The sequence below is a fragment of the Callospermophilus lateralis genome, chromosome 6 (assembly GCF_048772815.1).
Source record: "Callospermophilus lateralis isolate mCalLat2 chromosome 6, mCalLat2.hap1, whole genome shotgun sequence".
Taxonomy (NCBI): Eukaryota; Metazoa; Chordata; class Mammalia; order Rodentia; family Sciuridae; genus Callospermophilus; species Callospermophilus lateralis.
The window spans coordinates 153595106-153611000 of NC_135310.1; the positions used below are offsets into that span (position 1 = coordinate 153595106).

The following is a 15895-nucleotide window of genomic DNA, read 5'->3' on the forward strand; positions in this document are numbered from 1 at the left end:
GGCAGGCTGACTGCATCTGCTGGACCACGTGAGGATCCTTATCACACAGGAAGAACGTTTTCATGACATTTAGGTGCTTTTATATATATCTCAAAACAAAATTCTGAACTGGGGACATGGCAGGTACTTCTGAGCAGACTCTAGAGCAGGTACCACTGCCCCTTCCATCAGCTACTTTCCCCACTGAAATGCGGATATCTTTCTACAGGCCACCTCTGTGGTTTGGAAAAGCCTGCTTTTTGTTTGTTCCAGCTTCCAGATCAACGCAGAAACTCTCAGGATGCAGTTATCTGCTGACTTCTCCAGGAGGGAAAAAAACCAAAGAAAACTGACATAGGTCTTCTGTTGCAAATTGCTTAATTATCAAGAAATTATTTTGCAAGCTGAAGGCTGATTTTAATTTGAAACAGGTGCTTAGGTCATGGTATTTGTGAATTCTTTGCCTATTGTTCCAACAAGACTAAATACATGGCAAGAATGGATGACTTCAGGGTTTTTCAAAATGTCTTCCAGTTTCGGCCACTATTATGACAAGCACATACTAGACCACAGCAGTAAATTCCAAATATTTGTTGTAACTTGAAAAGAAAAAGATGGTAAAAGTTATATATATCTCAAAATGCTGATTTGTTTAATAGCTTCATAGAACAGAAACACAAATCCAGTTTTGTAGCTAACCCTTTGATGTGATAAAGAAGCATAAAGACATGAAGATGGATTTCATATTGGAATAAACCATCAGAGTTTCTTTACAAATACACATTTTTATAAGTGTAAATTCATATTTTTGGATGAAAGGAGGGATTTTCCTCCTGGAGAAGAATCCTATTCACCTCCCTGAGATGAGAGGCGGCTGTATTACATACAGTCTTGGTCATCTTTTTGTGGAGTCATATAGCACATAAGACTGTTTTCCATGTGACCAAGGCTGGAAGAAAAGTAGCATGAATGGTTTTAAGTTAAGAAGATATGATGGGGGCTTGGGGTTGTAGCTCAGTGGTAGAGCACTTGCCTGGCACGTGTCAGATGCTCGGTTTGATCCTCAGCACCAATAAAAATAAATAAATAAAATAAAGGTACTGTGTCCAACTACAACTAAAAAAAATTTTTTTAAATTAAAAAAAATAAAGGTATTGTGTTCATCTACAACAAGCAAACAAATAAATACATGATGGATCCTAATCTGTCTTTAACTTCAAGAAGTTTCCATATAATTCCTTTCTCCTAAGAAAAACAAACATGTCTTATGTAGCACCATTTGACCCAGCAAATGGGTCCTTCTCAGAAGCCATCCTATGCTTCAGAAGTAATATCAACGTTTCAGAACAACTGCTTTAATATTCTTGTACATAATTCTCAATATCCCTAAGTGGAGGGTGTGTGTGTGTGTGTGTGTGTGTGTGTGTGTTGCTAAGGATCAAACTCACAGCTTCATGCGTACAAGGTAAGTGCTTCACCACTGAGCCACGTCTCCAGCCCCTAACTGTTCTTATTTTTTTAATTAAATATTTACATCTTTCTGTCAGTGATACTATCTCTCATGCTTACATAGGTTTGAATGAACCACAATGTCACCTAGACATGGCACATGAGCAATTACAAAAGTGATTTACAGATTGAAGTAATGTGAGTCTGAATACATGACAAATTTTAATTAAATGTGGTGGCTCCTGGAACTTACCATTCAAATCAAGGAAGAGAACTGGTATGTGGGTTTCCATTCCAGAAGGTGGAATCCTAAATTTAATAACAAAATTTAACAATAAAGTATCTGTCTGCTATCTTGCTGGTTTATAAAACAGGGTCATGGAAGCAGAAGAGAAGCCCTGTGGAGAGGCAGGTTCTGTGGCTGGCCTAGTCTTACACGCTCACCTCCCTACAACCCAATCCTGGGGACTACAGGATTTATGTGCAGGAGACACCAGATATGTGAATTAAATGCAACCAATTGAAACAGAGGTCATTTGAAGACTTTCTAAAACAGGGGTGTAGGTGGTGGTAATGAGATAGATCAGAGCTAGAGGAACTAGAGGAAGTGAACAAAGGGGCCAACAGCTAAGAGCCTGGAGGAACACCCGAGACGTGTGGAGGAGGAGGCCTCAGGTGCAGGACAAAGCATCTCCTAGGACACAGGGACACAACCCAGGACCACATTTTGCAAATACTCAGGTGCCTCTGAAGTTTGAAAATATGTGAAATGGGGGAGACTGTGCTAAGATAGAGGGCTCTGAGAAACAATCAGGTCGGGAAGGAGCTGGCTCCCCCCAAGGGGCCAGCAGAGACAGCGTGGAGCGGGATTCCAGCACGAGGCGGAACCCAAGGGAGAGACAACCAGTCACAAGTCATGCACTTGCAGACTCAGTTCTCCAGTCGCATAAAACAAACCATGGAACTGGTTACAGCTCCACGTATCCACAGACACGCAGACGATACCACGAGGGTTGCTAAGTGTGTCCAAATTAAACTATCTGGGCATGCACATTTTGCATTCAAAGGGAATCAGTCTCAAGGGCATATTTTTGTAATTAGAAAGAGAATGAGAGCAAGAAGCAGCCCTACTGTGTACCAAATGGTGGTGCAGTTATTTTATGTACATCGTAATCTACAAGGAAGGCTGTGTGAAGATAAGCAAGGTGTTTAACACCACACACACACACACACACACACACACACACACACAACACACACTGAAGAGCTAAAACCAAGAACTAAATCCCAAACCCAAACTATTTCACTCCAGAGCTTTGGGCACTAGGCTGTTTCTCAGGAGCATACCAAGCATCGATTATCAATCAAGTGATTGACTGACTACGTAGGATTAAGTGCTTACTCTTTGCTAGTTACCAAAATAACACATACTAGGGAAAATAAGAACAAACAGGGTCGTGGATGTCACACAGTGTCAGAGATCTTGCCTAACATGCACCAGGCCCTGGGTTCAATCCTCAGCACCCCAAAAACCAAACCAAACCAAACCAACAAAAAAGGCTGGGTACAGTGGCACACCCGGGTAATCTCAACCAATGACTCAGAGAGGCTGAGGCAGGAGGATTGCAAATTTGAGGCCAGCCTGAGAAAATTAGCAAGATCCTATTTCAAACATAAAATTCATAAAATGGGCCAGGGATATAGCTCAGTGGTAAAGTGATATGGATTTGATTCCCCAGCACTACCACCACCACCAATAAAACCTAAAAAACTGCCCCCTACACTCTGGGAATATCCTTTTTAGCCAACATGATAGGATTCCTAGAGATCAGGAAACAGTGTTCAAGTTCTCATTCAGAGGAATACAGGAGTGGCACTGGGTTCTTGGAGGGTCAGCAATCTCTCTGGCTTCCTGCAGGAGGAAGCTGGCTGCAGTGGGAGAGAGCACTAGGGTTAGTGGCCCTTCTCTGACAGCTCAGTTCCTTGGCGTTCACTGTGACGATCCTAGAAAGCCATGGGCATGGCTCTTGCCACAGGCAGTGGACACCCACCCTCAGGGCACAGAAGGCCGGGGGCCTCACCAGTCAGCCGGGGCGCCGGGGATCCCACTGCCCGGGGCGGGCACCAGCACAGCGTTCCTTTCCTCCGTCAGCCCCACCCACTGCTCCACCAGCCGTGCCTCCCGCTCCACATCGTCCTCTGTCTTGTCTGCAGAAGAAAAGGAGAGGATGGGTGCCCAGGAGAGGGGAGGACAGCGTCCACACTGAAGACGGATGTGCACTCAGTGACACCCACATGGCTTAACCGTCACTAGGTTCCAAAAAAGGGTCTGCGGCTTCGAAGGTCAGGCCTGAGCATCGAGGCTGGGAGAGGCTGGACCCAGCCCCGGTACCCACCGCATGCCAGGAAAAGAAGAAGGCACCAGAGGACTTAGGTTCCTGGCACTGAAATATGGGAAAGCCTTCAAAAGACAAGTCCTAGCTTCCTAATCTGTCAAACGGTGGTGACTCAGGTCAGTGTGTTTCATGACCTTGCTGAAGTGATCAAATGAAATAATGGACGTGGCATATAAAGCTAGATACCATCTTATAAAATGACAGACAATTTAAGGACATCATAGACTATGCTTTGTAAAACTGTGTGTTTGTGTGTGCGTGCACTGGATATTGGATCAAACTTAGGGGCGCTAACCACTGAGCAACATAACCCAGCCCCTTTTATTTTGAGACAGGGCCTCACTAAGTTGCTGAGGGTAAAACTTTTTTCTCTTCCTTTCTGCTCATTATGAAAAGGAATTTTATTTGCTCTACTTTAGAATGCTCTTGCCATGATTCAATTCTGGGGCTCCCCAGGTGTAGTCAACGTGAGTTTTCACAAGCGGGCTGAGCACATTCCCACCAGACACCACGAGCTGAGCCAAGATGTCTCCTGAGAGAACTCTGGCTGACTTCTGTATGAAATGGATTAACATTCAAGACGTGTGTGTTGGTGCTGGGTCAACCTCAACACGTAGACCCTGAAGTCGGAGGGAGAGACTAAGAGCACATTTCTATTCCAGAATCCGAGTGGTGTGGCCAGCCAAAGCAAGCTGCGTCCTTGGGCAGCAAGGGAGCTGCAGGGAGCACCGTGACCCAGCTGAGGTCAAGGCTACTGCCCACCAGGAGCCAGGTGCCAACCAGCATGGTCTCAGAACCTTCAAGCTGCTGTGAACCCTTGACTCTGGCACCTGGCGCACCTCATACTGCTATATTGAGATCCATCACGTTTGTGTTCATAAAAGCCAGATGCGAGGGGCTGGGGTTGTGGCTCAGTGGTAGAGCACCTGCCTAACGTGTGAGGCACTGGGTTGGATCCTCAGCACTGCATATAAATAAATAAAATAAAGGTCCATCAACAACTTAAAAAGACCCAAATGTGAGTTTGACCTTTAATGTGACAATTTTATGACAAAGCTCAGAGATTTATGAAAACATATTACTTTCAAAATTCAGAGCCTTTGTAAACCAACAACATAAAATTAGATTCACAAGTATCTGTATGTCTGTTTCAAGTTCAAAAAACAAAGATTCTTCTGTCTCATCAAGGGAAGAACACAACCTGCTGCCGCTGCTTAGAAGCACAGAAGGTCATCTCGGGAGTTAATCTCACGTACCTTTCTTATTGCTGACTTTTTTAATCTGCTCATCTAAGTATTCTCGTCGTTTGATGAGTGCATCTGACCACCTCTCTCGGACGCAGTTTAAGTCTTCTTCCTGATAAGACGGAGGAAAGTATCTCCCATACAGTGCGTAGAACACCGTTTCTTTCTTTTTAAAAAGATGTTCAAATCGATCAGGAAACTTTTCATTAGGAAAAGGTCATTGAACATCGCTGGGTGATTAATAGGCAAGAAAGCAGAGAGGCCTCAGTAACACCGCATGCGGATCAAGGATGTCGGTATACAGAAGTCAGAGCCCTGGCTCTCCAAGAGGATAATTGTATAGAAAGCAAGATAAGCTCAAACCATACCAGCCGCTGAATTATTTTTATATTCTGTGTGTGTGTGTGTGTGTGTGTGTGTGCATTTAAATGGTAGCTATTCACCGACAGATGTGCAATTTAAAGCAGAAGGATAACCATGAACGGAGCTCAAATCACATAGCACCAAGTGGAAAGGAAAATGCCAGGCATTTTCATGGTTCATAGTTCCATGGTCTAATAACATTTATTTTCTGAAATGCAAACAGGGAACCTTTTGAAGTTGCTGCACAGATCTCATGTCCAACCTCCACCATGAGACTAACCAAGGTTCTTCCATGCAAAAACCCAACATGCATTCAGCCATGCTTGAAGAAATCCCCAAAGCGGCTGTCGGCCTTCACTGGGACCAATGCGGCAGGAAGCGCGGAAAAAGCCACAGGACGTTAGTCAACGGCACTGCTGAGATCCAAGGGGACACTGACATTGCCCAAAAAGTTTGCTTTGCCTTTTTTTTTCTTTCTTTATGAAATTAAGAGTAGGGAAAAGACCCCATCAATTCTATTTGAAATACTATTGGACTGGCCTATTTTAATATAACTCTTAAGATATTACATTAGGAGGTGACACTTGGGGGTCTCTGAAGCTTTTCCCACAATGCACCCATCATTGACATACAGAAAGGCACACTGCATAAATACCCTCTTAACTTGTGTGGAAAAGTACAAACTGGGAATCAATCCCCAATAGTAGTAGGTGTGCTACTTTGATCCTGACCACACTGACGGACTTTTCTGATATGGAGCCAGTTAGTGCTTGTTTTGCATGTGAATATATTTTTTGTGCATTTCCAAAAGAAAAAGCTGAGATTTAAATCCTGTAGGTTGTGAAAAAACTAAGCTTAACCCTAATATGAGGAGAAAACTGGCTAAACAGAATGAAGTGCATGAATGTCTCTCATTTTTCTAGCCAGTGAAGTCTTTTTAAAAGTAAAGTGGCTTATTGGAAAAATGCTAGTTCCTTGGATGTGGGAAGCACAGTGCAGTTCAGCCTAGGAAAGACTAGACTATAGATGGAGAACTGCAGGTCTTTTTAAGTGATAATGGTCTTGCCTAGCAGGGCTTTATAAGCTAGTGATTCCAGATGGCAGAGCACCAAATACAGTATTGGGTTTCAAATTTTGAATTAACAGGGAAAATAACAGAAACAGGACCGCACCCCTGATTACATAGAAAGCAAATATAAAGCAAGTGAAAAACTGCATATTCTGGCTCCCTGGTCCTCCTTCCTCCTCCCTGGCTTCCACTTTGCAAATGCTGGCAATTAGCAATAGCTGTGCCCCATGCCACAGGATTGACAGCAGTAGCAATACCTGGTAACTATCCATATCATCACCATCCTCATCATCTCTCTGGTAGGAAAAAAATAAACACAAAGGACATGCATTTTGTTTCTCAAACAGCACACAGGGAAAATAATTCTTAGAGCTTAACATACACATTATAATGGACGGCTCACACAACGTCAGCACAACAAAACATTTCATTGAATCTCAAAAAGGGTTATGGATTTAAACTCACTTGTCTAAAATTTGAAGAGTTCTCCCCCCGCCCCCGCCCGCAGTCCTGGGGATGGAACCCAGGGCCTCACACATGCTAGGGAAGCACTGAGCAACATCACTAGTCCTTTTGAAAAATCTGAAACAGATTCTCACTAAATTGACCAGGCTGGCCTCCCTCTCCGTCCTCTTGCCTCAGCCTCCCAGGTAACTGGGATTATAGGCACGTGTGCTATCATACCTGGCTTCTAAAGAATTTTTAAAATATAGAGCAGTTATTTAAAAACAGAACTCTCTCTGATGGAGATGGAAGCCAACCCCATTGGGCCAGGCCTCATACCAAAGGACAGGTAATATGTATTTACGGCTAGGCTAACTGAGATCTGGGGTGGGCTGAGGGAGACAGAATTGCAAATCCGTGAGGGACTTGAGAGATTCTTTGTCCAAATCTTGGTTTTGGTCAGGAAGAAACTAAGACCTGTAGGATGAGATGAATTAATCCTGGAAGCCGGGCTGGAAGCTGGGCCTCTGTCTCCAACCTCAGTGGTCTTTCTTGCACCCACCCCTTGCATGGATAAAAACAAAGTACAAGGTGCAAACATAGGCTTTTGTTTGTTTGTTTTATTTTATTTTGGTGCTGGGCATTGAACCCAGAGACACTTTACCACTGAGCTACAACTCTAGCCCTTCTTGTTTTTTTTTATTTTGAGACAGAGTCTTGCTAAATTGCTAAAGCTGGCCTTGAACTTGTGACCCTCCTGCCTCAGCCTCCCAAGAAGCTGGGATAACAGGTGTCCACACCATGTCCAGCAACAAAGAAGTTTTGATTAAGACAATTTTCCTGAGAAATAAGATCATAAAAACCCAATTTATAATGAAATGCTTTTCATTAATAGAAGAGATATTAACCTAAAAGTGTTTTTAAAAAGTTAAAATTATATTCACATTTATACTTCAAAATACACTACTTTTTTTTTTTAAGGTCTAGTAACCATTATTACCAGTTATATGACTACCTTATTAAATGTAAGCCTAATCTTGAAAAAATTTACCTTAAACTGATGTTGTGCGTGCGTGTGCGTGTGTGTTGCTGGGGAAGGGCCCCAGACAGGCTAAGCACACACTGTATTATTGAGGTATACCCCAGCCCTGGTACTATATTCTTCAAGACAATACAGCTGGGCATAGTGGGTGTATGCCTGTAATCCCAGCAGTTTAGGAGGCTGAGGCAGGAGGAACCCAAGTTCAAAGCCAGCCTCAGCAAAAGTGAGATGTTAAGCAACTCAATAAGACCCTGTCTCTAGATTAAAAAAAAAAAAAAAAAAAAAAATACAAAATGGGGCTAGGGATGTGGCTCAGTGGTTAGGTGTCCCTGAGTTCAATCCCCAGTACCCACCCTCCACCCCCTCCACCCCCCCAAAAAAGAGAAGAGAGCACTCAGAAAAGGCTAATGGTTTAGAGTTCACATTTTGATTAAAAAAAAAAAAAAAGTCAGTTTTAACTCAAGAGGTTGAGCCATTCTAAAAAATGCAAATAACCAATCCTTACAAATTCCCTGAAATGGGAACACTCAGCCAGTTGAAGATCCATGTTTTGTAAGGTCACAGTTTAAGACACACAAACTCAAAGGTTCATCTAATATCTGAGATTTATTAAGCCACAAAGTTTTATTGCAGAAACAGACCTCAGAGAATTATTGCCTTCACCATTTGGGACAAGGGGGAAAAAACCCACCTCAGTTTTAAATTATCTGGCGAAGGCAACGACTTGGCAGAGCTGGAGAGATGACGAGCCTGGTCTCCTGACCCCCAGGTCACCTCTACCAAGCCCTGCAGTGGCCCCCGGAGTTGACGACCAGGTGAGGGACTGAGCTGGGATGAGGCTCCTACAGTCCACCTCCCTGCCCAGGCCAGCGGAGGTCGGGGAGAAGCCACCCCACAGAGCCTCACTCTCCACCCTGGAAGCAGCACATGGCACTCGGGGTTGGACGGACGAGGGAAGGCGGGGTCTGGCGACACCATCCCTTCTTAAAGCCCAACAGTCTGTGCCCTGATTTTGAGCTTTCAGAAAAATCTGTCTAAATGCCATGAAGCCAAAAGGGTCTGAGATGGGAGATGAAATATTTGCAGATGGCAGGGCTCAGGCTCCGGCTCCAGACAGACGATGAGCCGGGAGCACACGCCCTCCCTCAGGCCGTGCAGGGGCAAGCCCCCCTTTAAAGCTTATTCTTGGGGATGACTGAGAGGGTTTGCCTGGAATATGAAGACCGATTCTTTAAAGTTTTCATCTTTTTATTTTTAAATGAGAGCATAGGATTTGGGAAATGGAGATTTAATGGACAAAAATGATCACGAGGACAGCTTTACTATTTAAAAAAAAGGAGTAAAGCTTTAAAAGAACTGGTTCATTTTGAAAGTGCACAGTGGCAAATATGCCATTAAAGTGGATCGGGCCAGGCAGTGACATCAAATGTCCAACGTATTTTGGGCCAGACATGAAATAAACCTGCCTAAAGTAAATGACTACTATAGCATTAATGTGTGTGTTTATAATAATAAGATCATTATTAATTAACAATAAGCAAACACAGTATTTTAAATCTAGGGAAACAGGCAAGGGGTGGAAATGTGAATTGGGAGAAGATATGTGATTAACAAGTTCTATTAGATTCCCAAGCAGGTCCTCATCAGAGAGCATTAGCTTCTTTACTTCTGCATAATCTAATTCCTTTGCCTCAGTGCTGGGGATCCAACCGCGGTCTCATGTAGAGGTGCAAGCACTCTGCCCCTGAGCCACGACCCCTACCCCGACCTTTGTTAAATACCATTTCACATCTGCGTGTCTTACCTGGTAACTGTCCAGCCCTCTTTGGAGTTTGGTGGACCTGGCAGTTACGCAGCCAATGGATACCGACAAGATGGCTTCAACCATGAGCGGCAGTGTTCCCGAATGCTGAACAGGTTTCACTGTGACTTGCACTCTCCGGGAGTGACCCTGCAGAGGTGGGTAGGCGTGGGGGAAGATAGGTGGCAGGCATGGGGACGGGGAGGCACAGGAGATGGAATAAGGGAAGGGAAAGTATTGGAGAACAGAGATACGAATAATTAGAAAGTTCCCAGAAACCGTGGGACGGTAGAAATACGGAGCGAGCAACACTTAGTACCTGTCTGAGCTGGAAGACGCCCCCCGTGTTGACATCTTTAGCCTGATGAAGCTCCACGGCGGCATACTCCCCCAACTCATTCAGTTCTAATATGGAGATCCACATCTCTATTCTTCGAGTTACTTCATTCCACCTGCCAAATGACCCAACAAGAAACAGCGCCATTGTCCAGTATTAGTAATGGAGCAAGCCACCAGTCACTGTGCACGCCCCACGGCCATCACATAGGTGATCTCCTTATGGGCTTGCATGTATTGAGATAGAACTTACCTTCAGTGACACGCCCAGATCTCCAGCACAGAGTTTCAAGAGTTTGGGCAAATGCACACACCTGTGGACCCCTCCCACCACTATGTCCCCCCCTGTTCAATACCCTGAACCTGTGGCAGAAGGCCACCCTCTCAGGTGAGTTCTTCCAATTCCAAAACTTCATATAAACGAGATCACACCACATGGACTCTTTTGGGTCTGGCTTCTCTCGTTTCATACAATGATTTTTGAGATCCATCCAAATTGATATAAATAGTTCTTTCCTTAATGTTGAGTAAGACTCTGTTGTATTTGTTTACCAATTCACCCACTGAAGGACATCTGGGTTGTTTGAAACTTCCCCAAGTTTTTTATCCACTACGGATAAAGCTGAAATGAACATTTGTATACACCTCTGTTTATGGACGTAGGTTTTCACTTCTCTTGGTTAAATACCTAAATCTTGATGGTGGGATTGTTGGGTCATAGAAGAAATTGCCAGTTTTCTCCCAGATGGTGGCTTACCTATCAATTTTCATAGTGATATGTTTAGATTGGCACAGCTCTTTTTTTCAAAATTTTTTTAGTTCTTGGTGAACCACTATTTATTCATTTATATATGGTGCTGAGACTCAAACCCAGTGCCTCCCACGTGCTAGGCAAATGCTCTACCACTGAGCCAAATCCAGCCCTTGATGGGCACAGCTTTTAATTTTGATTAAGTCCAATGTGAAAAATTTATTCTTCTCTGACTAGCATTTTCTGTGGCCTGAGAATTTACAACCAAAATTGTGAAGATACCCTCCTGCTTTCTTCCATTAGCTTTATAGTTTTGCTTTTGCATTTAAAGCTAGGGATCTATCTCAAATTAATTTTTGTGTACAGTGTGAAGTAAACTCAAGGTTAACTCTTTTTTTGCAGTTGTTGCAGTCATGTCTGTCGAAATAACCACCTTCCCCCTGTATTTCTCTGGTGCCTGGCTGCTCCTTCAATTATTCTCACAGAGGAAGCAGGCACAGAGACAGACGTTGAGTGACTTGTCCAAGGTGACAAGTACAGTCCAGGGGTCGCTGTCTGGCTTCTCTCTCACTCACTAATGAAGTGACCCTGTGCTTCCAGCTCACAGCTGATGACGCACCTGTCGTGCAATGTTCTCGTCTTAGCGTGAAGAGAGTCCACTTCCCAGACGGAGCTGCCATTGCCAGCACACCGGTGGCCCCAGACCTCAATTGCCAGGGCTCCATCTGAGATGAACTCTAGGAACTCCTCGGTGACATTCACCACATAGTCCTGGGTAAGAAAGGAGAGCAAGACAGGAGCCACGCATAAGCAGACTGTGAAACCCCTTAGCCTTCAACTGCACACTGATTCATGCTGGAGGATTCTAGCCTGTTTCTACCTTAAACCCATCTCTTCTATTTTCTGGGAAAATGATAAAGAAGCACAGAATATTGGATCTGGCAGGAAACTGTGAGCCTATTTAATTCAACCACTTTCTTTTCTAAGTGAGGAAACTGAAGAGAAGGACTTATCCAAAGTCAAACTGCTAGCTGGTTTTTGCAGAGCTCAATCTGCATTCTCTTCCTCTTGGTTCCTTCTTGGTTCTGCAGGGACACTCTGACTTCCAGCTGGCACAGACTCAATCAAAGGATTGCTCCTCACCATGGCTTGGGAGAGTAATGATGGAATTCAATTTTCTACAGTTATCTTCATGACTTATGTATGCTCTTGCCCTTGAGCCCTGCCACCTCGGGTCCCCATTCTAAAGCACAAACAGATGACGGTGTGGAAATGGATAGGGAATTGGCTGAGAGATGTGGCAGATCACCCCAAATTATGCAGCAGGCAAAAGAACAAAACCAATTTTCTTTCCATTAGCATCTCAGAGGAATCCCAAGTGGATACTCTCAGGTGGAGTCACTGTGTGACTGTAATTTATAGAAACAATGTGTTACACTGAGTTATACTGTGTTTTCATTTTATTTGGAGACAGACCCAGAATTTTAGAAGGAAAAAAAAAAAACTTAAGGTTACATAGTGCACCTAGGGCTCGGGAAATAGTTGATATTAAATAGTCTTTAACCAGGATGCATCTAAAATTCAGACATCATCCTTTCCTACTTCTAAAGAAACCACTTGGTAGATCCAAAGAAACATGAGGAATATTTAAAAGAATGAATATTCAGAGGGCTGGAGTTGTGGCTCAGCAGTAGAACACTCGTCTAGCATGTGCGAAGCCCTGGGTTTGATCCTCAGCACCACATAAAGATGAATAAATAAAACAAAGGTATTGTGTCCAACTACAACTAAAAAATAAATATTAAAAAAATATTCCGAGAACATTCTGAGTATGATGCGCACACCTGTAATCCTAATTACTTGAGAGGCTGAGGCAAGAGGATTGCAAGTTAGAGGCCAACCTGGCCACCTTAGTGAGATTCTGTCTCAAAAAATAAATAAATAAAAAGGACTGGGGATGTAGCTTAGTGGTGAAGCATCCCTGGGTTCAATCTCTAGTACAAAAGAAAAAGAATATTCAGAGAATAATAATAAAAGAATGATTGATAAAGACTTGGAGAACAGACTTGCTAAACACCAGTAAAGACATGAAGGCTATATTTAGAAAAAGACTTGAAAATCTTTCCCTATGTGAAATTTGATAGGTGGTGATGTGCATGTGTTCTCCGAGTGTAAAGCTGGAAAGAACAAGCACAATTATAAATTGAAAAAGAAAGGGTCTTGAATATCTCTCATCCAGGAAAAGGACAATTTCAGAGCATAGAGTTGGTCTTTCAGAAAAGAACTACTGGCAGTCCCCTGTGAAGGGAGAGCAGGCAGTGCCTCCCCAAGGTCAGTCACCCGCACTCACCATGAGCTCCCCTTTTCCATTTTATATTTTCTTTAAAAATTCACACAGAACGCTGTGCTTAGAATATTATGCCACATTCAAAAGAATGAGAAGTATCTATAACAACTCACACATCAAGACGCTCACAGTTTTGCAGGGTCTAGTGGGAGCCTCATTTTGTAAAATATTTTTAAACCAAATTACATGTGCATGATGTAAAGGTGTATCTCTATGTCCATTTATGTGTGTGCACGTTCATCCTACACATACCAGAGTTGCAAGGCATAGAAAATATTTTACTAAAATACATTGCAAGGTGCAGTGGCATACGTCTGCAGTCCTAGCTACTCGGGAGGCTGATGCAGGAGGATCTCTTGGGCCCAGGAGTTCACGGCTGGCATGGGCAACACAGTGAGACCCTGGCTCAAAAAAACCAACAAATAAAAAATCCCCAAAAAATCAAGTATAGAAAACTGCTACTGGTGGTCAAAAGTCTGTAGAATAAGACTGCAAGTTGAAGTCTTTCAGATTTTGTTTTAAATATTTCTAAATTATTCAAATTTGTAAAAGTTGATTTTGAGGTTAAAAAGTCCAATAAGATGTTACATTTAATGAAAACTTTTACAGGGAAACCCTGGAAGTTATGATTGGATTTTACAACTGCACCCGACTCCACTGCCCCCGACATAGTTTGCTTCGTTGCTTTGTTTTTCTGCAGTGCTCCACGCAGACCCCAGGGCCTTGTGCACGTACAGCGTACAGGTGTACAGCGCGGGCTCTAGCTCCGAGTCACGCCCAGCCCTGGAGCTCACTTTGCAACGGCATCTGTACCTTACAGTGAGAGAAGGTCACTGTGTACTGGGCATCCTTGGACTGTGGGGAGGGCACATCAGGGTCCACCACCGGGGCAGCCACGGCAGACTCACACTGGTCCCAGAACGTATACTGACAGAAGACGAAATTGGATAGGCTTAAGGGCAGCCCAGTTGCCTCTTTGATTTTGACCTGAGGAGATTAAAAGATGCAAATATAACTCCTATAAAGGGAACATTAAGTCACACACTATTGTCTCCAATTAAAGAGAAGGTGATGGAATGAAGCAGTCATCCATTTGTCATCTGAGAACATTTGACACTATTTCATTAAGGGTTCTATGTATAGTGAAATCTGTACCAGAGTTCTCTATCTACAGTGGAAAATCTGGTAACAAGTACACACATTCCTGCAAACCTTCCTACTGACCAAGTTTCTGATACAGATGTGATCTGATTCACTAAGCAGCACATACTCCTCATGTGCCCAACACAGGTGAGCCTACCACACCTGTGGGCTAAACTGACAGAGGATGAAAATGTTTGAAAAAAATACCAAGCCTGTGCGGAACCCTTGTAGATTTCTTTTCTTGTTGTCAATTCCTAAACAACACAGTAGAATAACTCCTTATGTAGCATTTTGCTGTATTACTCAGTATATGTGATCCAGAGATTAAAGTCTATGAGGGTGCACAGATTATATGCAAATCCTCCTCCATGGTATATAAGGAGCTAGAGCCTGCGTGGACTTTGGTATCTGTAGTATGTCCTGGAACCAAGTTGGACAGTTCAAGCTGGACAGTTGGAATCTTATCCAACTGTCTTCAGAAAGTGTGCTATGCTTCTGGAGAAGATGCCACCCACGGTTCCATCTGTTTTCAGACAATTTAAACTTTATGACTCTGGGTGAAAAATTCTCATAAACTTCTTGACCCTTTGCCTGCACCCCAAAGGTCATCTGTGTGCGCCTCCTGGGCTGCCCCGCTCACCCGGCACGTCAGCTTCTTGACGCGGTGGATGATCTCTCCGCTGCCATCCACGACTTCCAGGCTCCCGCTTTCGCTCGAGTTCTCTGAAGAGTCATCCTCCACCACGCGCTCGGGAACAGCCCCCGTCACCCGCATCACCTCCACGTGCAGACGCCCTGCGACCTGGGCCAGGGGAGAGCTCCATGAAGTTACAAAGCTTGCCACTAGCATCACTGACATGACTCAGAAACCCACCTACAAGCACCTGGGAGCAGCTCTGTGGCCCCCATTTTGCCATGTCCAGCGATGGGAAACCCACCATGCCCAGAGCCCGGCGCCTGCAACAGTCCTGCCTTACACTGAGCTAGATTTGCCTCCTGGCGACTTGCCTTTTGGAAACATCCTCAGTCTTACCTTTTTACTTCAGGTCAACCCAGGAACACCTGGACGGCAGCTTTCACTCTCTACCTGGAACTCTCTATGCCCCACGTCTCTTTATACATTTGTGCAGGCATTTATTTGACCAAATGCTTCATGAACTTATTTATTTCAAACACCTAGGCTCATGGGACAGCAAGATAGAGATACAGGCCCTGCCATGAGGGAACTCCCAGTCACGTGGGAAGAGACCGTGAGAAGTCAAAACCCAGTAAGAATATACAGATAGAGGGTAAATATGTCCATTTATCAACTCAACAAGTATTCACTAGGGATGGGTGGTGCCAGGGAAGGTGCTAAGCCGTGCTCACAGCCGTAAACCAAAGAGACGTGGCTCCCGCACTCATGGAGCAGAGAACTGTGCAGCTCAGACGGCCTGAGGGTGCTGATCCCAGACACACCTGTGTCGGGAAGGGAAGAACGGCCTGAAGAAAGCCACACAGATATAAGAACCAGCTCTTTTACAGCTGTTTT

The 15895-nt window shown here is 44.1% G+C and overlaps 1 protein-coding gene across 1 annotated transcript in view; it reads right to left on the reverse strand.

The window, feature by feature from the left end:
* The window catches only part of Kif13a (kinesin family member 13A), a 176777-nt gene that overhangs the window by 19819 nt on the left and 141063 nt on the right, over positions 1 to 15895 (reverse strand). The window contains 9 exon segments of the mRNA XM_076859246.1: positions 1682 to 1737; positions 3510 to 3636; positions 5081 to 5180; positions 6758 to 6796; positions 9791 to 9937; positions 10107 to 10239; positions 11494 to 11645; positions 14035 to 14208; positions 15005 to 15166. Of these exon segments, the coding sequence (XP_076715361.1) occupies positions 1682 to 1737; positions 3510 to 3636; positions 5081 to 5180; positions 6758 to 6796; positions 9791 to 9937; positions 10107 to 10239; positions 11494 to 11645; positions 14035 to 14208; positions 15005 to 15166 (1090 nt within the window).